This window comes from Phalacrocorax carbo, chromosome 5 (genome assembly GCF_963921805.1).
Source record: "Phalacrocorax carbo chromosome 5, bPhaCar2.1, whole genome shotgun sequence".
Taxonomy (NCBI): Eukaryota; Metazoa; Chordata; class Aves; order Suliformes; family Phalacrocoracidae; genus Phalacrocorax; species Phalacrocorax carbo.
Genome location: NC_087517.1, coordinates 36,981,204 through 37,002,899, shown reverse-complemented (window position 1 = coordinate 37,002,899; position 21,696 = coordinate 36,981,204). Strand labels below are relative to the sequence as shown.

The 21,696-nt window shown below is 37.8% G+C and overlaps 2 protein-coding genes across 2 annotated transcripts in view; one reads left to right on the top strand and one right to left on the bottom strand.

The window, feature by feature from the left end:
- The window catches only part of FAM171B (family with sequence similarity 171 member B), a 38,294-nt gene extending 30,576 nt beyond the window's left edge, over positions 1 to 7,718 (top strand). The window contains exon 8 of the mRNA XM_064452041.1: positions 42 to 7,718. Coding sequence (XP_064308111.1) covers positions 42 to 1,371 — 1,330 coding nt within the window. The 3' untranslated portion in view covers positions 1,372 to 7,718. The remainder of the gene's footprint in view (positions 1 to 41) is intronic.
- Positions 7,719 to 11,302: 3,584 nt separating this feature from the next.
- On the bottom strand, positions 11,303 to 14,742 carry ZSWIM2 (zinc finger SWIM-type containing 2; the record flags this gene model as incomplete). The annotated part of the gene is given in 5 exon segments (XM_064453247.1): positions 11,303 to 11,364; positions 11,367 to 11,455; positions 14,077 to 14,113; positions 14,116 to 14,327; positions 14,585 to 14,742. Coding segments are annotated over 5 exon segments (558 nt in total), but the record flags the coding sequence as incomplete, so codon positions are not given.
- Positions 14,743 to 21,696: the final 6,954 nt, after the last annotated feature.

The window sequence follows — 21,696 nt, the reverse complement described above, 5'->3', positions numbered from 1 at the left end:
TAGTCAACAGTCTAGTGTCACATTGCATCTCTTTTGCTTAGGGATAAATGTGGTCGGACGCAAAAGAAGGAGAAAAATACAACTAAGCTGGAGGTCATTAAAAAAGACCAGACAACATCAACAACTCACATAAATCACATCAACACTGTCAAAGGGTCTTTAAAGTTGGACGATAAGTCACAGTTATATGCACCGAAGATTTCTTCATACAGCCCTCAAAGGATGCCCACAGACACGGAAGATAGAAAATCACGAGACAATTTTAAAATATACACAGAGGATGCTTCTTATCAGTCATCCTGTCAGACTGGTCAGTCCAGAAATTCAGCCCATTCATTGGAGCCTAATGCTGGAGTTAGGCACTTACAGCAGCCAAAGCCTAGTAACAGTACTATTTCCCAGGCTCCTAGGGACATTCAAGACCAAAACAGATACCTTTCACTGAAAGAGGAGATGTATGGGCTTTCCCATATCCCAGAACATCTAATGCATGTTTACAATCAACCTATTGCTATTCTTCAAACCTCTGACCTTTTCCACTCCCCAGAACAATTGCATCCTGCTAAATCAGCAACTTTGCCAAGAAAAGGGCAGTTAGTATATAGCCCCATGATGGAACCCATGAATCGCGACAGCTACATGCAAACATTACCGAAAATGCCCGTGCACTCTCATCCACAGCCTTCTGTCTGCAGAGATGAAAACAGTACATTAGATAGTGAAGAGGGCTTACCTTCTCAAACGTCAAACTGGGGCCGGTACACTAATAGCTTACTGGAATCTGTCTCCGTTCCTGGGACATTGAATGAAGCAGTTGTAATGACTCCATTTTCATCTGAACTTCAAGGTATTTCAGAACAAACATTATTGGAACTCTCTAAAGGAAAACCATCTCCCCACCCTCGAGCATGGTTTGTGTCCCTGGATGGAAAGCCGATTGCTCAAGTGAGGCATTCTTTCATAGATCTGAAAAAGGGCAGAAAAACAGAGAGTAATGATACCAGTCTGGACTCTGGTGTGGACATGAACGAGCATCATCCAGGTAGGAAACTGGAGAGAGAGAAAACTTTCATAAAAAATATGCCGCATTCTAAGATCCTTTACTTGGAAGATCTGGATCTGAGTAGCAGTGAAAGTGGGACCACCGTTTGCACTCCAGAGGACCAGGCTGTGAGGCACATTCTGGATGGAGGGAATGGTCCAGCCATAGAACATGATGAAGAAGGTCTAAGAAGAAAAACTCCATCAGGAAGTCATGAGTCTGGTATCCCTTCTGCTAAAAAAAGGGATAGACCATCTATTATGAAAAGAGATAGCAAAACCAATATCTGGAAGAAAAGAGAGGAGAGGCCGCTTATTCCTATAAATTAAAACACAATGTGCTTTGTGGTGTTGCTCTCCCTGCTGGTTATTGACCTTTTGGCTGCTTCTGTAATTCTGCAGTGTTGGGTTTACAATGGAAATGTTGTTTTCTGGTACCAAGAAAAGTTAAATTTTTTTAATATACAGATTGAGTTACTAAACTTCAGCTGGGCAATTGATATTCAAGGTGAATTGAAAACAGGGAAATGCTGCTATTAAAATTTTCCACTTCCTAATTTTGCTGGCAGTATAGGGAAGGCCCACATTTTAATTAGCTTGTCATTCTTGGACGCGCCTCTGGGAATGCACAGTGAGAAATGTAGGCACATGTTTTAATTTTTTTGTACTTGTTGCGAATGCATTGGTAGACTAGTTAAAGCCATTCTGTAGCCTTGTTCCTAATCAATGTGACCATCTGTACAGTATTTTATATGTGAATTTTTCTAGGGATCTGTTAGTACTTCTTTGTATAATGTAAAATGTTTCATCGGTTAGTCCCACAACACCAGCAGATGAGCTCTGTTGGATTTATCAGCGGAGCTCTACAGCATTACTGCCCTCCCTGTGTGCCCATCCATGTGCAGAAGGTTGCCATTCCACATAGCGGTGGCAGAAGGGGGAAGTGTACAAGCTCTGTGGCCGCTGCAGTTCATGGTCCCCGCCGTCTTAAAATGTTACCCATCTGCTTTGTTTTAATCTGTTTTGTTATGAACTGTGTACGTTGAAGATTGGCATCTGCTATGAAGTGTCCACATCCAGCAGAAAATGACTGATTCCGGTAGCTTTCAAAGCTGCTGCTACTACTGATCCCAGTGTCTTGTTCTGGCTTCGTTGTCAGTTAAAATTTTCTCTTCTGCATGCTGTTCGGCCAGTTGAGCTCCACAACATAGTCTTGAATCCCCGCAGTTTTATAAGTTAGAGTTTAGCCCATAATGAAAAAGTATGCAAAGCTGGACAAATTATGCCTTTAAAATAGTTTCCTTTAGCAGGAAAGTTCTATACTCTTGCTTTTTATTTTATATTTAAAAAAATGGAAGATCATCAGGGGTTTATGTGCCTACATTTTGCCAGCCTGAGCTACTTTTGTCTAGGTTGTGCATCACAGAGGGAGGGGTTAAACAGGCTTTAAAAGTTGGGGATTTTTGTGAGCATGAGAGCAGATCGCAAAATTTGGTCTATAATGCAATATAAATACTACTTATGACTCATCTGAGAGTTAAATTTACCAAAAGTCATGACTGCATGAAATGTAACTAAGATATGTATAGAGGAAGGAAAAGGCCATCAGAATATTTTTTATTTTTAATGTTCATCTTGTCAAAGTGATTATTTCAACTCTGGCTAACAGAAAAGTAGATGCATCCCTTAATGTGCTTCAGATGGTATATCGAATGTCTTTCTGTGGCTTTGAAGCTGTTTCCCTTATGAAATAAGTTCCAGCATTTTGGCTTTGGCAGTTTGATTTTAAATAGTCCTAAAAAAGCTTTATAAATATTTCTCTTAGAGCTTGATTAAGGTTGTATACCGAGACCCAAACATACAATGCCTATATCTGAACTGCGGGGTGAGATGCACTTGGTTGCTTGCCCTATAGTACAATCCAGAGTTGGGAAATATCCTATGCAGCTGGGCTTCTGGGAATATTTACTCAGGAAACATTACTGTGAAATATGTCTGTTAAGTTGGGATTGTCAGTTGTCTGGTCCTGTTCCTAGAAGAATATGCGAGGTAACCAAAATGGTACTAGCAATACATCGATACAACTTCTTCTGGTGTGCAGTTGCTTCATGAAGAAAATAGGATGTTCCTATTGAGTTTACAAGTATGAAGGTGCAAAATAAGTTTGAGATAGGTGTGCAAATAAGTGGCCAGAAGAATCTTCAGAGGTGAAGATGGCTTATCATATTAGCATGCCTTTGGCACTCTTTTTAGGTAACTGTAATTCAATTTTCTTACACCGAATAGATTTTCAAAATACTTTTTTATATGCAGTTCCACTGGTTTTTGTGTATGACTAACTCCCTAGCCCCAAATACTGATATGTACATCTTTTGCATTGTTATATATGTTAGGAATATATATATTTTGAGTGTAGATGTACATTTCTTCCGAAAGCTGCTTTGACTTTTCAGGTTTAATATTGCCCTGCTCTTAGAGTTGCATCAGTTCTGATGGCTGCTTTTTCAAAAAGAGAATATTCTATATTCTGTTGAACATAACAGAAAATCCCTGACAAGCTCATGGTTTTGAGGTGTTAATATTAAGTTGATGTTTGTCTACTTGAAATTTTGTTCACCTACAGTAACTTAAATACACTGAAGATTTTTTCAATGCATTTTTTCATTGTATATACCAAAAAGATTTAATTCCTTGAGCTTACTTGTATTGTTATAAAATGCAGACTACTGTAAACGTGAGTTCAAAGGAACGGAATTTTGCACTCCAGTGTTCTTGTTCTGCATCTGAGTAGGTATCTGGTCACCAAAGAAAGAGGATGAGAAATGTTGAAAAGATCAATTATAACTTTGGGACTTCAAAGTAATGGCACCAAAAGACATTTTGATGTAGTGCAGATTCTCATGCGCTCTGCTATGTGATCAAGAGCAAAGAGCCGAGTTCGGTTCTGTACTGTCATTTAAAGGAGCTTTTGGCTGTCTGGATTAGTCATGAAATTTACCCTGCACATGTGGTAGTGCAAAATGGCCCCTTTAAAGGCTATGCATCAGTGATGCACTTCAGCTTTTAGCCAGCAAAGCAAGTCAGAGTGGAACAGATCATCCTGCAACAGTTTCTTGCTGCTAGGCTTCTCAGTAGCAGGAAGAAAGGTAGAATAAAGTTTTTGGAAAAATAGGCATCTTATCTATACGATTGGTATTACTACTAGATAGTAGCTCCTCCCTTGCCAAATCAGGGTGCTGGCATTTCTTTTAGTGGGATATTTAAATTCTTTCCTGGAGAGCGCATGCTGCGCTTCTGGTAATACCATTTCCAAGGCTGCCTTTAGCTGTTGCCTCTATCCATGCCAGTCAAGCAACAGCTGTCTTTGCTTGCTTTGTAGAGCCCATATGCCAACTTTTCTGTGTGTAACTTGCTAGCATTTATTGCATAATGTCTTCTGCTGCTGGTAACACTTGAAAAGACTTCTCTGAAGTCACGTTTTATATTTAAAATAAATACATAACTTGTTTTCTGTGTCAGAATATGAGAAATTATTGCTGCAGTTGTATCTGCAGAGAGAACTGCTACATGAAAACAGGTGATGCCCCTAAGCACACAATGGCAGGGAATTCTTCCTTGGCTCTGTTATGAGCATTAAATCTTGGATTTTAAAAACTCTATATAACTCTGAAATTGCTAGAATTATACTTAATATTTATATTCAGTATTTACAGAATATATTATCTAAGTCTTCATGTTCCAGCTGTATGTTGGAATTTATGCACTGGAAACCTATATTACCTATTAGCAACTGGAATTCTTTTTTGTTTTAGACCATTTAAAAAGGAGTTTGACTACATGGAGTTCTAAAAATTTTAACTCCAGAGATAACCATACATGATGTGTAACATATGGGGAAAAGACAGAATGTTACCATGAAATTTGTCTTTGTGGTCAAACTACTGCTTTTCTGTATTTCTCTATTACAATTTTAACATAAGAATGTATAGGAATCACTGAATTTATTTTTTAAGATTTCTTTCTGTTGGTGCAGTACTGCAGCACTAACAGAGTGCTAAAATGCTAGTGCTAAAACTAGGTCTATACAAAAAGTAGCAGGGATTAGTGGCACACTGCTCTTGGAAAGACCAGGCAAGCATTCAGAGGTTTCGACTTCTTTGAATCTCGAGGTTAATTACCTTGAGAATAAGTAGGCCATGTCTGAAGCACCTTTAAAGCAAGCCTCCTCTAAGGAGAGGGGAATGAGGGGGAAAATTGGAAAGTCTATAGCTTCTTTCTGATTCCTGTTTCCAAACTCATATATATATTTGTGCTTTGGTGGAATCGATTCTTTTTGAAGGACACAAATATTTGCAAAAACTATGTCTCGGATCTTCACAAGATGCTTCTTGAGCTGTCAGCTCTTGCAAAAAAAACCACATACAGGTACGTACAGTTTTAAGTGAAAGCTGCTAGGTAGATACAAAACACTTATGACCAAACTTTTATGTGTATCGAAGGTGAAAGTCAGTTAATAAACTCCAGTTTCCCCTCCATTATTGCAATACGTGATGTTGAGGTTCTTCTTGCAGAAGGGTATACCAGTTCCAGGACTTACCTGTTTTTGATAAGGTGGTTAATGAAGTTAGCCAAGGCTTGCTTCTGCAGATTACTTCATGTGGCTTAGGTCAGTACTTCGATGTATCATAAATTAAGGGAAGTGATCAGTCTAAATAGTGTGCAGCTGTATGTACATTAATCTGGATATGTTTTGTAGAATAAGCTAATTGACAGTAATTTTTAGATTGCTACCAAATGCCACATAGTATAGAATTTGAAAAAAAGGGGGGGAGGGATCTCTTAAAAAATCCATTTGATTAACAGGAAAAATCTTTATAGTACTATCAAAAAATAAAAGAACTCTGCATTTTACAAACCTGAAAGCAAAACTGATTTGATGATTAGGGGTATTATTTACCAATGTAGAGCTAGAGATGATTCACAGAAATAATCCCGGGTGTAGGAATGTTTAGTTGTCTGCTTTGTTTTTATGCAGTAATTTGTACCAAAGAGGATGAAATGAATGGGCACCAACCTAAACTCTTCCCATTAGTTAGGAAGTGAAACAGGTTAACACTACTACTGATCTAACACTGTGCAAATTAAAAGGCAGTACACTACATCCCTACTGCATATTAGAAAAAAAAAATGATGATAGATTAGCCTGCTGAAGTGCCTTTCTCTTTCATCAGACTTATTTTATCAGTGGGACAGCTGATGATCTGAAAAGCACATTATAGGTTTTTTTTTTTCTGTTAGCCAAAAAATCCGTAGTTCATACTTAAAATTATGTAGCTTTTATAATATTTTAAAAGGCAGATCTAGTGGTTTTTATGTTGGAATACTGACTCCTGCATGTTGATGGTGATGGTAATTGTAAACCCTGTTTTTTTGTATTTTATGTTTTGAAGAGAAATAAAAAAAATATATCTTTAGCAATCTGAACAGTAGTGTCTTTTAAAAACACACATATGGGATCTGATTCACTTCATAAGTTAAGAGCATTTTGAAGTCACTGGATTTGCAAGTATGAAACTGGGTCTTTAACTTCAGAAATGAAATTAATATATGTTAATATATAAAAACTATTATAATGATAAAAATAATTTTTTTCATCTTCTAACCTTCCTCGCCAGTAGAAGCAGATGGTGTGTGGAGATAGGGACTTAATTCTTACTTTCTAGAACCAATTTTTATCTCAGTTTGGAGCCTAACCTCCATTGTTTATCTATCCCAAGCTTCTGGTTTTTAATTTTTTTCTTAATTCAGTGGAATTATGCAAAACCAGTGCTATGCTTATAGAGTTAAAAATGAGCATTCTTTTATAGTAGTTACAGTATAGTAGCTATAGTAGTAGCACTTATTTGTGCCACACTTCTGACAGTAGGCAGCTAGCTTTGTGTTAAAGAATTTATATGAAATTAGTTTCATTTATATGAAAAGTGGTTTAAATTACTTTAATCTGAGTTTCATTTTCTTTTTTAAAAGCACTATTCAGTCCATTCTGATTACCAAAAAACTATGGCTTCAGATTTTTTTCTTTTTAAGACTGGCAGGGCAAAACTGTCATTATTTTTAGTACTAGCACTCTCAGCTCAAATGTTATTTTACCAAATGAATTTTTTTAAGTCAGTTTAAGACTTATTGAACATTCCTGTATTCCCCTTCCCCAAAATCTACTGGTACTTTTTTCCCCAGTTAACTGATTCAATTCCTTTGAAGCACTTGTTGCACTTCAGTCCATGTTAGAGCGGTAATATTTTTACAACACCTTGTTATTGCATAGAAGGGCACTTTTTAGTGCTCATATAAAAAGCCTGGCTCCGAGATGCTGTAACATAGGTGAACTGATGGCACTGACTGTGCTCACCACCTTGCACGTTGGAGCATTAGGTTCAACAAACACTGCATTATCTTGGCAATCATTTTCAAAAACACTCTAATATCAGTATTGTTCATGTAAAACATTCTTGATATTCAGCATCCTGGTTTTAAGTATTTCTACCTTTTTATATTTTGTCAGAGGTGTCTTTTCATCTCTATTTACTACAGTATCAAGTGTATCTGTTGCTGAAAATGTAACTAAGATTTGTAAACGGTTATAGCTTATGCAATATAATAAAAGTTTTAAAAAGTCACCAGTGCCTTAACTTTTATTTGAGTGTCTTTGAAGTCATATGTTGTTTAGGAACATTCATTTTTCACTTAACAATTTTTCCTAAATATCACTAAAAAAATGTGTATTTCTGTCATCACCACAATTCCAATGACAGAAGAATGTTGTTGCCCTTAAGTTTACCAATTCTAATTCAGGCACGTTCTCTGCTCCGTTTCTACTGAAGACAAACATCTATATCCGCATTAAATCTGATTCCTGTTCCTTGCTTAGTGCAGGTAAGGTTATTCCTTGTATAAATTGATTTTGTTGCAATTGGAAAGGGGTACCCAGAGGACAATATTATTTCAGATTTTGTTCTGATGTCTAATCTGTCTTTCTCCATTCTTTTATTTAGAGATTTTTCTGTGGCTCTGAGAACAAATAAAAGTTGGTTTTTTTTTTTCTATATGTCTGCAGAGAGCATAAGACAGAGGCATCAATTCCAGCTATGAATAAGCTCCAAGTACTTAAATCCAGGTAGAAGAACAAGACAATAATGTGCTATAGAAGAGCTTAAGCTAAACTTCAGGGTGTAATGTCCTATTCTTAACTGTATCTAACACTAGTTTTTCTCAAGCCTTTTCTAAGCTTCACAAAAGCCATACTTCAGCATCTTCACCATTGTTCAGAAGCCCTGCAAGATGGCAGGCAGGCACATTGCAAAGGTTTTCCTACATGTGTTGTATGATCACTCCTTTAATGCTCTGAGAAGCTACAGTCTTCTAGTAAACTTCTGTGAGAGTAAGAAGAAAACCAGTATAACTTCTTTATTTTCAACCTTCCTGAGAAGTATGGAAGTACAATACCATAAATAGGTTCTTTTCTATCTTGCTTTTACTATTATGCAGTTGAAAATAGCACATTTGATATAATTTCTTTCAGCAATAATGTTAAAAGGAGTCTGGCTTCATTTATTACACCTCTGGATAAGAACCATTACCTAACTGATCTTTCAAGACTATAAAAGGTTTCTGCATTTTACGTTTCAGTCATTTACTTGATTGAAGGTTCAAAACTTGCAAATAAGAAATACTGACAATTATACAAGTAAATGGCTATTTTCTGAAATAGAGCTATGCCAGCCAAATCAGTTCCTCTGTTTATTTCCGAAGATTTCATATAAACATGTCTCACAGCATTGAGTTAACTTTTGTAGTACCTACAGTTTGTGACATCTGGTTATTAATTTATTGATTTGTTTCTTGGTCTCTAAGAAATCCTGTGTGTGGAGTAAAAAAGTAAGAATATAGCTATGTTATCAAAAAACAAGACAATCATGAGCTGGTATGCAGTGGAATTTCTTCCAATAATAAATTTATTTTTGTTGCTTTCAAGGTCAGATGATTATGTTTAGGTGCTGGTCTTGTTAGGAGTCTCCATTGATGGCTGGTGTTTCCCACATCCTTATTGTCCTTTTTTGAGGAATAGCTTGCCATGCACAAATGCATCTCCAAATTCAGCTCTCTGGGATATCTTAGAATTGTGGAATTATTACAGCCAATGTTTTAAAAAGTAACTATTTTGTTTATCCTGCCACAGTCGAACTGACGCTGGCTTCTCAAAGCATTATGAATGTAATCCTGTCTAATGGCACTAGGCTTCTGAGAAAATGCTGTTTCAAAAGATCTTGGAAACTAATCCTTACTATGCCTGGAGAAATCACTTAGATTTCTACTGCTGTTTTGATCAGAGTCTCCTAAATGGGGGTTGCTAAAAAATCTTAAAGCCTTTTGGGTCTTTGGCACATCTTTGTTAGAATGTTTTTTTTTTTGAAGTTACTTTGAGAATTTTCTGATGCATGTTCAGATGATATTTGCTTGAGAAATAACCCATTTCCGGATACACAAACTTCTGCTTCCACTTGCTTTGCAAGTTTGCTAACGTTTGCATGAGAACCTGTTGGGTAGTTTCTGTGTTTGGCTGGTGTATCCTTCCAAGTCAGAGGATTGTATACAACGCATTCATCAATAGGACATGTGTTTCTTTGTGGCAGTAGCCAACTAACAATAGATTCCCCAAGAAACTGAAAAGGTAGAAAGGTCAGCTGTTGCAAAATATTTTTTTAGCTGAATATGGACTAATCAATTACTTTTGCACATGACAGTAATTCCAAGAAGCCTCCTTCGATGTTATGAGTGCAAACCCACAGAAACTTCACTGATCGCTAGGGGGCTATGTTGCTTATCTTTAGAATGAATAGATTCTAAGTTTTGGGCACTGACAAGCTAAAGGAAGTTAGTTAAAATTTTACTGACTGCTGGAAACTGGCTATTTAAATCACAGTTTTAAAGGTGCTGCAAATATCAAGTTACTTACTGTAACAGATAATATAATTACACATATTTGCTACTATAAAGAATCAGTAATGACTCAGCTAGAATTCCCTTTTAGCTTAATTCTCCTTTGGTTCTGTTCCCTATGAATTCTGGACTTAAAGGGCAGTAACTTCTGAGATTGTAACCAAGATCCTACAAGTGAGCAAGGAGTTCGAATTTATATTACTGTTGTCATCAGTGAAGAAATACTGCTGGTCAGGTAAGCTAGTTTGAGTTAAATAAATCTGAAAAGGGCTATCTTCTGTGAACTTGCTTTAGGGTGCTGGTACAAACGAGTGAAGATGAACTTCACAGGCTGTCTGAGTAATACGTATTTCCAAATTATGGACCTTGCTGCAGGCTTGCTAAAGGCTCCCAACTTTCAAGTAAACTCAGCTTATTTTTGCAAAAAATATGCTGAGACAAGTCAAAGCTCCACTGGTAAGTGTTTGAAATTACTAACTGCTCAGAGGATGTGAATGTGCCTTTCAAATACTGGGAAGGTGCTAACTGACACCGATTAAGAAGCACAGAAGGAATCTGGTTATTTTGGCTTCAGGCGATAAACTAGCAAAGCCAAAGAGGCAATATTTCGTCATTTTAATATCCCAGAGGGTCTAAGTCTTTGCAAAATAATCAGGTTTAAATTTTTTTTAAATTTAAGTTTGTTCAAGGTGATCTACTTGGAGAGATGCTACTGATTTCTTGTGGAAAGTATCAGAATTGGAAGATATGAACAGTGAACCAGGCTTCTAAAGAAAAGTACCACATTATTCAGGATTTGTTCTGTAGAGGAGTAAACATCAGCAACAGTAGGTAACAGTGAGAGGTATTTGAATTGTCACTAATGTCCATAAAACATATATACCTGATGCAACTTTTGTTTCTAACATTATTTACCTTATCTAAGCTCCAAGAATAAGAATGCAGACTACAGGAACAATCTGATTCATTGCTAGCAAAGAATTATGTATCAGACCATTTTATTGTGCTGCTCTTTGCCGTTGGTTTGCAAAAGAAATTATTTTAGCTGCCGTTTCTAACCATTATGCTTCCTGTGCCTTAAAGCAGATGCTAAGGCTGAGGCATACAGTTAAGCAAGGAGGCAAACCTTCAGACTAGTGACATCAACACTCTCAGCAGTGGTGCCTGAAGGGTTCCAATACCCTACGTGCTGCAGGGTGTCAGCATCAGGAAGTCTGATGTGCTACAAGTTAACAGGCTATGTGAAGATTTGGCTCTTTAATGTTTAGAACACTTTTTTTCCCCTCTTGTAATTACATGATAGGAGTCTTTCATGCTGACCAAGTTGAAACTCTTCACACAAAGTCTATACTGACTACCCGGGGTGAGTAAACTACTATGTTTACTAAATAAAACGATGGGTAAAGATTTTAGTGTTCTTTGGGATACAACTTAGTCCTAAAAAAAAGCAAACAAAACCCACTAAATTTGGAGAAACAACAACTAAAACTGAATGCTTCAGAATGATGAGTTGTCTTTTGACGGAAGTTTATCTTCAATAGTACCTTAAGTTATTGGATGGGCTAACCAGTCTGTTAAACCAGAGCTGCTGTGAAAGTCATTCCAGTGATGTCGATCTTACTGTGACAGTGATGAACAGACCCGGATCTCCCAGAAAAACAAACTAGTATGTGCATGTAGCCTGAACAGTTGCATAATGTAAGCCATTGAATTTTGTGCAGTAATTTCTACATCAATTTCTCTGAACAAAAACTACAAAAGTTTCCATGACCTTTTGAAACCTAAGCTCAGAATTCATAACCCAAATATTGTGATCTTTTGCAAAGCTACCTTAGCGTTGAAATTATATGGGATCATATCTTGCTCTGTCTTGGATTATATACTCTAAACCTAATCCTGTAGTCTGTTTTGGGTAGTAATTGATATTGCTCTAGTTTTTAATTAGAAGTTATTAATGTTTGGTAAGTATCTCAGTCATTCTTTTCAGTAGCTTTTTCTTTGGGTGGGTTTTTTGGTTTGTGGCTTTTTTGGTTATGTTCTGTGGGCTGTTTGGGTGTTTTTTGGGTTTTTTGGTTAGTTGGTTTTTTTTATAAAATCCTAAGGTGTAAGGATAAAAGCCTGATCAGCTAATAATAGTGATATTTTTATATGGTATTAGAAGAATGACTACCTTATCTGTATTACGAACAGATGTTCACAGTGCACGGGTACAGCAATATCTTTGGTCTTTGCTTTGGATAGTACCAGTTCATTTCTGAGATGATCCTGGAATGCTGAACCTGTAATCCTTTGAGAGTTTTTAAATGCTGATCTTCTATGCATGCAGTACTTACATGAGGTAGTACTGATTTTCTGATGAGAAGCCTTGTGCACTGTTGGGGCAGATAGAGATGAGCAAAAGCTATAGTTTCTCTCTGTGTCATCTGTTTCATTTCTGTACAATAAAGTTGTCAGGTTTTGATCATCGTATTTGTTATGCCAAGTATTTACGAGTGAAAAACTGATAGCATTTTTAAAAATACTGTTAACCATGGGACATTTTCACTATGAAAATTTAAAATATTTTCTCAGTATTTTTACTATGAGTTTCTAAACTACATGAAGAGAATTACTTAGTTTTCTAGGTATATTTAATCTTAACTATGTTAAGATGGCTTGTTGCTTTATTAGAATTATTAATTACCGTATGTTCTTATTCAAAATATTTTTATTGCCCGTTCTTCAGATACTGTTAACGGAAAGGAACTGTTAAAAGACTATGGCATGTTTGTCATAATAGATACTATGGAAAAAGACAAGCATCCTACTTCTGAAGATATAATAGCTCTTCTTTAGAATTATTTCTTGGGTTAAAACTTTTAAATGTTCATTCTTGGGCTGATAATTCTGAAAGCTGTTGAAGAGCTCCACATTTCTCACTCCTTTTCTGTAACGTGCAAAACTGAGACAAATTGAACTCAGAGAGGATAAATGCTCTTGTAAATGATGAAAAGAGGGGCTGAGAATAATTCAATAAATATGTTTCCTAACTATTTTTGGTATGGCAAATACAATTAACCATTTAAGTTAAATGTCTTATTCAGACTTTTGTAAAGCCTGGAACAAAGAATGTCTGGACTTGGAGACATTCTCGTTGTTGAGACACTCTCTCAAACTTGAAATGCTGATATTTCTGGAAATCTAGAGACAAAGTGGCAGCAAAATTAACTTTGAAGACATAAGTATGTCCATTTATAGTTGTTACAGTAATCTGAATTTACTGTTCAGGTTTTTTTCACTGCTTTGATTCTACATAGTGAATGAATGCTATGAAAGAACCAGCTATCTCTCTCTCAGTCGGCAAGGCACGCAGCTGTGGCAACGGTAAGCTAGGATATATTTGCACCTGCTGTCCTATAAGGGTGCCACGGTGCAACGTATACAGCAGAGAACAATTCAGGTCTCTTAGTTTATGGTGTTATTTTTGCTTATCGCAGTAATTTTCTGTAGCTGCTTAGCCTTTAGCTAAGTAAGTCTAATTCAATGCAAGGTCTACATGATTTGTATAAAAGGAATTGGGATTGATTAATATTATGTAGGCGAGGGTAGGATACAAAAATGAAAACCTGCTTGGCACCTGTCTAAAAATAAAAACATGGAGAATGGCAAAAGCCAGCAAAACATTCGTGACATCACATAGGTGATACTCAACACACTCAGTACACCTAAAAGGAAAAACAAAAATGCATCAACGGAATGCGGGGCTAGGTTAACAAGCAGTTAACACTTAATTGTAAAGTAGTAGTTAAATTTTTTTATTTGGAAAAGGACAATCCCAAATACATACTACAGAACTGTTTGGAGATGTACTGCATTAAAAGCAAGTTTAAAAATAAAAACCTTTGCTTTGTTTACCATGGATGTTTATTTGTTTACAAAGCACATATTGTCTATTCTATAGGTGAAATCAGTTACTTATAATAAAGGCAGAGAAATAAGTAACAAGCTATATGACATACTCAAAGACGTAGCACTGTCAAAATCTTGGTTTAAAAATACTTGTAGCAATTTCCTACTGGTGGAAATACTCTGCAGTATTACAATGGATTCCAAGGTGCCTATCCAGTCTTGTTTTCTCTGTTGCAGTCACAAGTTGTTCAGAGTTTCTAAATTCTTCTAGAATGAGCCTCTGAGGTGCAAATTTTACTCTGCAAAGTGGACATTTCACTACAGAGTCGTTCTCCAGTTCATCTTGGTGGTCAGCCCAAATTTTCAGACATTTTATGTGAACGTTGTTTGCACAGCTGTATCTACAGAGAATGAATAACAGTTCTTGTAATCTCTCCAGAAGCATATAAGAAAAATCACATAGCAATACTAAGTAGTCTTTCCTTTTCTTTTCCTCCTTCCTCTCCACCCACATTTTAATTTTCCAGATTGGAAAAGGGCTATAACAACTGTCAGGTATATTTCCTTGTGGATTGAAGCTAGCCATATTAGCATATCTTGTAACATTTATTCTATAATTAGAAATGTAGCAAGACAAAGAACAAATTGTATACTTAACCTCCAGTAAGTGATGGGAAGCATTTTCTTTAATAACTCCTCCCGATAAATTGGACAAACATCCTCTTCATCAATTTCTTTCTGATCAATGTGTCTTTCTCCTGATGTAGTGTTTGTGAGATGAGAGTTTCCTCTGGATTTTGTTTGTTCTTGACACAATCACTGAAGCCCATGGTCAATTTCTTTTTCCAGAACACCCGACTTAAAAACATCTAGCAAAAGTAAACACAAAAATTAGAAGTGTTTTGGCAAAACTCTGCACTTATCTCACTTGTAATAGCTCTCCATCTATGAAATGCAGTAGGTAGGCTGTCAAATATATGCAGTACGTTTCAGCTGTCAAAAATGTTGTAAATTGTTTATTATAACTTGCACAGAAACTGTTATATTACTTATGCAAGTTCTTATCTAAAGTGGTGACCAAGATAAAAATGAATCAAAAATGTTTCTGAACTGTGAAGTTTTCAAAAACTTTTCAATAAGTTAAATTTGGTTCACTAAACATATCGATCAAAAGTGTGTTTTATCCCAAAAGACCTTTATAGATATGTTTGTCAGAGTAAGAAAGTTTTTGCTCCTAAGTACTGGAAATGAACAACTATGGAGGATTTTCTAGAAATATTGTTTCTTGGAAAAATAAACATAGTGTTTTTCTGCCTAGTGACCTCTGTTCAAAAAAAAAAAAGTGGGGGTGTGGTTCCAAACCCCAAATTAAGCCTTGCACCATCTTTTGAAACATGGAATAATAAAGATGTAAATATTATTTTCTTAGTATAATTCATGATGCTGTAAATTAGATGTATTTTGCTTCTTATTCAAGAGGCTAATCTCAAAACCAAATCCTGACACTATAGTGTAACACTGATGCACCTTCCTTGAAGTTTCCTTATTTTCACAAGGAGAAAGTGATGCAAGGTAGGAAATTCCTCTGCTAACAGTCAGCTTTGGCAAATTAATTTGCTCCCTGAAACTCAGTCTGGGTACAGTTCTGATACCACCTATTGCTATATTCCACAGCCAGAAAACAGTTACAAATTCTAGTCATGAGTCAAGATGAAAACCAGCTTACTTTCTACTGAAGTTATTTTCTCTATACAAAACTTCAGAAACTAAAATGCCTAAAATCTAGTTCAGATAGAAAAATATAATCTAGGTCCTGACTGTACAAGATGTTTGGTTTTGTATGTAAATATTTTTTTTAAGTAACTTATTGAATGGTGGCCATTCTTTAAGGTTGGTTTGTATTTAGCTGCTTTGTTACTGATTGGGATAAGGTCTTTAGACTAATTATTCTGTGGGATGTTTATGCTTATTTGTGTTATGTGAGTTCCTAAAGTTCTAGGAAAGGAAATCTAACAAATCAGTTGAGAGTCTGGGTCATAATAGCCTAAATCCTGACTCATGTCAGATGGGTAACTTGGCTATACAGATTATACCCGCTGGATTAGAAAGCTCTGTGGTTTGGGTGACAGAAGGCCACAAATGTCAAAATTAGTAAAGGATTACGTTTTGCACAGCTTGCTTACTTTCTTCACATATGTATAAGTTTAAGCAGCAATCTTGATGACATTGGTAGCATTCATGAAATACTACAGTTTAGATGATGTGAAAGTAGAAATGTTGCCCTTAGAAAAGTCATTGCAGTCATATTAGTTGATACTGAAGGACTCGCTACACAAGTGATAAAAGATGAACTGTAGTCCACTAGCTCATCTCTCACTAAATGAAGCAGCAATTTGTCAGTGTCTACCCACTAAGAATATCTTGATTGTCTAATACTTGATAACTGGTACTTTTTCAGCAGTATCCTACAATTTGTAATCAAAATATCTGATATGTAAAAACATCAATGTATAGTTGTTAGTTTAACTTTACAATTTAAATGGAGCAGCTTTGTAAGTCTTGCAGTGTTAGAAAGTATTAATTATGCGATGAGATGACAGAAGCTGAGTAATCTTATTGTAGTAAATTCAGTTTAATAAATTTAAATTTACTAAAAAAAATTTAAATCAAGGGTGTAGTCCCATTCCTAGTTTATATTCCTGTCATTTCTAGGGCTTGTTTGGTTTCTTCTGTGACGTGGTTCCACTCACAAGACTGCCAACAACCTAGCCTAGCCCAAACCAGTAATTTTCTGTTGATTTAGGGGGTTTTGATTCAGCCTATTCAATCCTGAGACAAGACAATCCACAGCGAAGAGAAAATGGGACAGCTACTGTGGCAGCAGGAAACGATTTCATTTATTTCTGTGTGATACTTCATTTGGAGTGCATTGGGGCGGTGTTTCTTTTGAAGGCTGAAATGCAGCTTCTGTGACTGTTTTTGACACTAGGTTTATCTTTGCTCCGACATAAACACACCTGCTCTGATACATAAACATATTTCCTTTCCCCCTCTCTACTAAAAACAAACAGCTCCACGGGGGTAACTCCAGTACGCTCTGAAGAAGGAACTGCTGTAAGTGTCCTTTTGCCCCGCTGTCAGTCGCAGTTTTCCCTTGGAGAAATAACAGCCAGGCCCCCTGCCCGGGGGCCGAGGGCTCCAGCCCTGGCCGCCGCCTCGCCGCCCTCACGCCGGCAGGGAGACGTGGCGCCCGTGGCGGCCATTTTGAGGGCCGGGAGCCGCCGCGCGGCCGCTCCGCCTGAGGGGCCCCGGGGGCAGCACCGGGCCGTTCCTGCCTGAGGGGCCCCGCCGGCGGGCCGCCGGGCACCGCCGCCCGGGGGCAGCACCGCGCCGTCCCGCTCCGGCCGCCCCCCTGAGGCGGTCGCTGCCGCGGTCGCTGTGCCCAGCCCCGGCTCTGGAGTGCCTGGTGACGGAGCCGTCGGCTGCCTGCAGCATGTTGCCTTGTAAAGCCGCGAACGTGCTCGGTGCGTGGCCCGTGTTTTTACTTGCCGTTGTCGGCAGGATCACTTCAGAAAGTGAAGCGTCGCCTCCTCACCCAGCTTTGTTCCCTTCCCTCGGCACTCCGCGCTTCTTTTTTGATGCACTTGAAATACACGCGTTTTGTTATGTGCTTTTTTAAAGGCAAAACAGTTTTAAAAACACTTCTCAGAAAGGTGGGCGGGTTTCTGTATTGTGTCGCAGTCGCTTGGGGGACTGTTGCACTCTGTCGTCTGTAAAAATGTTTATTTTTATTTCATGTTAAATATTTCAGTTCTTCAAACAATTGGTAGTCACAAGTATTTTGACCATATCAAAGTAATTTGTGAACTTTTACTGGAACATAAACGGATATAATGCAGTAACGGGGGTCTAACTACCCTTTATGTTTTTTAAAGGTGTAAGAAAGTCTTTTTGTCCTGTGCTAGACTTCTCTGAAATGCCTTTTTATTTCAGAAGTGACTCAGCCCTGCTGGGAAGTGACAGAGCCGGGGCAGAGCTCCCAGAAAGGCAGGAAGAGTCAGCAGAGGGGTCCCTGGGGATGCCGGAGGAGTTGAGATGAGGTTATGGGAAGGCAGCGGCACTCTGGGGCCTGGCACGGTGCCATCTCGGAATAGATGCCCCTCTGCCCTGTGCCAGATGGTGGAGGAAAAGTGTTGATGAAGAAAAGCTGACCAAGCTGCCAGACCCTGATCCAGATCAGTGCAGAGGTGAGAACAAGGTTAGACAGAAAGTATTTTGAGCGCTACGTTAATGAAACAAGAGGGTGGGGACCCTGGTGCCTGGGACAGAACTACTATAGAGTAGCGTGGAAGGCACCAACTACGTAAAGACTTGATACAGTGACATGGCACAGCAACTGAGCTGAGTTGGTCACAAGTGTGGCTTGAGTCAACTCCAGTGGACAAGTCATACTGGAAGGATTGAAGGGGCAATATGAAATGGGGTCTGGAAGTGAGTGTAGTCAGTATCAGAATATGCTGAAGCCACTGTTCTTAACTAAGAGGTGTGTCAAATAGTCCTCAGAGTTTATTCCTTCAGCCAGTTCATAAGGCCCTGCCAACAGACCAAGGTTAACAGTAGCAAACTGGAAGAGGTTCAATAGACAAAATCACTTAGCGCAACATTCTTAAGCAAAGTCCTCAGGGTGTGATCTTTAGTCAGATACTGCAGACCTTTTGTAAAATCTCCTGGACCATCTTGTTCATGTCCTTTTCCTTGTCTTCCCACTGTATCATCTCTCCTGAATGATGTTTTAGGAAATAAAAAATTGTATTTAACTTTTTTGGTTGGTTGTTTTTTTTTTCCTCACCAGACATAAGACATTATAGCATTAACAGCTGTACAGAAATACATAGAACCTGCTCAGAGGGAAAAGGAATTCTAAGAATAGCTAAGACCAGTCCACTGTCTTGTGATTTGTACAATTCTCAATCCTAGGTTTGAGAAAGGTACATGTACCTTGCTAAACTTTTGAAGGATAGGAGTACAAACATATATAAAGGACTAAGTTTCAGATTTTGTTGAACTTCTTCAGAGAAAGAGCTTCAGAAAAGTAGCTGTTGCAGTAAATGTTACAGATTAACAGCTACATTGTACATATTTTGGACACACAGTTTTCCCAAGTTACAGTATAGGGAGTCATTCTAGTGAGTGAATGGGGGATATTGTTATGTTTGGTTAGTGTATATAACGTGTGAGAGACCATTCCCATTTGCAGATACAAACCGTTCCATGACATGACACAATATGTGTGATTTTGCTCTTGCAAATTGATGATTGCCTTTTGAACTATTCCTGTTCTGCTCTGGTATTTATTCACCGTTCATTCTGTCTGGCTTACTAGCCTCAGAGAATAAGCACTGTTCATCCTCATCCTCTTGAAATGTTACAGAATGCAAAATGACACTGTTTTCTTCACCTTCAAAGCAGATCAGCCAGTATAGTTCTCTGCCACCATGCCTAGCAGCCTGAAGAGCATATTACTAGTGTGAGAACCCTCACGCTATGTGGCAGGAACCAGCTGTATTAATGGTCTTCAGAAATAACTGTTGTGCAGTAGTGCATTTTATCTAACGTTCTCTGAGACAGTAGGTGCCTCTTGATTTATTTTATTTTAAGGCAATCACAGCTTTGCCTTTCAAGTTAGTGTAAAAAATCTTCTTGAACTCCTAAGTTTTGTTGACTATGTAAGAGGTACAGATAGGTGGCATCATCCACTTGTCCTCATCTCTAAAACATTAGCATGAAACATCCAGACAACAGTGGATTATTTCGCCCTTATGGGATGCAGTTTTGAATACTGCTGGAGCCCGGTTCTGAATTTCATTCTGAAGTGGCAAGTTGAAGACAATTTCAATTCCCACCTTTGTGGAAGGTTAAAGGCCCATATTCTGTCTACTTGGGAAGTCTCTGATTTCCAGAATTTAAGCTACATGAAATCATACAGGAAAGGGAACTCTGCCCCTCTCTTGTTGAAATGATGCTGTTGTAAGTCAAGATTTATTGGGCTAGAGAGCAGGAAGCTGAAGTTTTATCTTGCAAGTTTATATACTGGTCTGTGCACTTGTTTTTCTGGATAATCCCTCTGTATTAAATCACTGAACAAAACACAAGCAAGTAGAAGACTGATATGTCATCTTAAATATTTTCCAGGTAAGTGTTCTAATGATAAATTTTATGCTTCATTCATGATGTTCTTCAAGCAGATTTTGTCTTTTCCGTGTGCTGGCAGCTGTTGGATATAAAGGGTGGAGAATGCCTCTACTGCTATTCCCTTTCCACCTTCATCCCCCTGAAACTCGCTGTGAAGTACTGACCTTCCCATTTCTGGGGAGAAGAAGGTGTCTGTGCCCACCTCAGGGTAAGGTATTCTGCTTTATATGCCTTGGTCCTATTCTGTACATACATACCTACATTGTGCTTAAACCCATAAGATTGGCAGGATAAATATTTCTTTTCCTCTGGAGTTAAGTCTGACAGATGGTCCCTGCCTTGGCTGAGAATTATATCCACGACAATTTCCAAAGTGTGTTTCACAACTGCTTTATCCCAAGAACCTCTAAATACTGTGGAGCAGGACAGTAAGAAATTTTATTCCGAAGAAGCTCTTTAATAAATAAAATAATAGAATCTGAAAAAAATAGGATCAGAGATTTTGCGAATCTAAAAGAACTAATAGATTTCTGAAATCTGCAAATTGTGAAAATAGAAGATACATCTCCTGTCAGAGATACTCACTTAGTGGTAAAAAACCTAAGTATCGTAAGACTTAAAAAGTAGGATGACCTTGTGGCTTAATGGTAGATCAGGACTGAGGAGAATCTAATCATCCTGGTTCTTTTATAGACTTCCTGAGTGACCTTGAGCAAAATTGCTTGGTGCCTCAGTTCTCTCTCAGTAATGTTTTCTTTCTCCTCTTACCTGCCTTGTCTGTTTAGACTGATGCCCCCTCTTAAAGAGGGGGAGTTCAGGGCACTCAGTTTGTATTGACAGTGACACAGAGGAGTCCTGATCAGCTAGTTTCTGCTTTACTAATAATCATTAAGCAATGATCATAAGTCTGGGATTTGAATTTGTTCAATAGAACACCGACTTCTGTGAGCTCTTAGAACTGAACAGTAGTTTCTGAGTAAAGCCACACAGGTACTGATCTCTGGCAGACATCAGCAAGCTGCATTCTTTCCACATAATTTCAAAAGCTACAAATATAAGGAAAAACAACAAAGACCCAAAACCAGAAAAGCCTAGTTCCCCTCTTCCTTTACATCGGAATTATGAAGTTTGGGTTCTGACAGATACCTGGAACGAAGCACAGCATTGATAAATCAGGGCAGATATGCAGTGGAATGTTGCCTGTTCAGTCTTGCCAATAATCTTGCCTGGATGGTATTTTAAAATATATTTCTAAATAATATGGGAATAATATTTACTCTTGTTTACATTCTTATATTGACACCTTCAGCATCATCTCCAGTGTGATTTCCTGACTCCTAAATGATTTAACCATTGTTAATATACCATTGTTTAAGAGGACTAGGGTTTTGATTGTGAAACACAAAGCTTTGTTACATATTACTGTGTGTTAAAGCTGACATAGGGGCAACAAAAAACCCCAACAAATTAAAATCTTTTCCATGAAAAGATTTTGAAGCACTGCAGTTGCTGATGCCTCACCAGACAACTGCAGATTTGGGTTTTTTTTCTTTCAGTTACCTAATGTGAGGATGATGG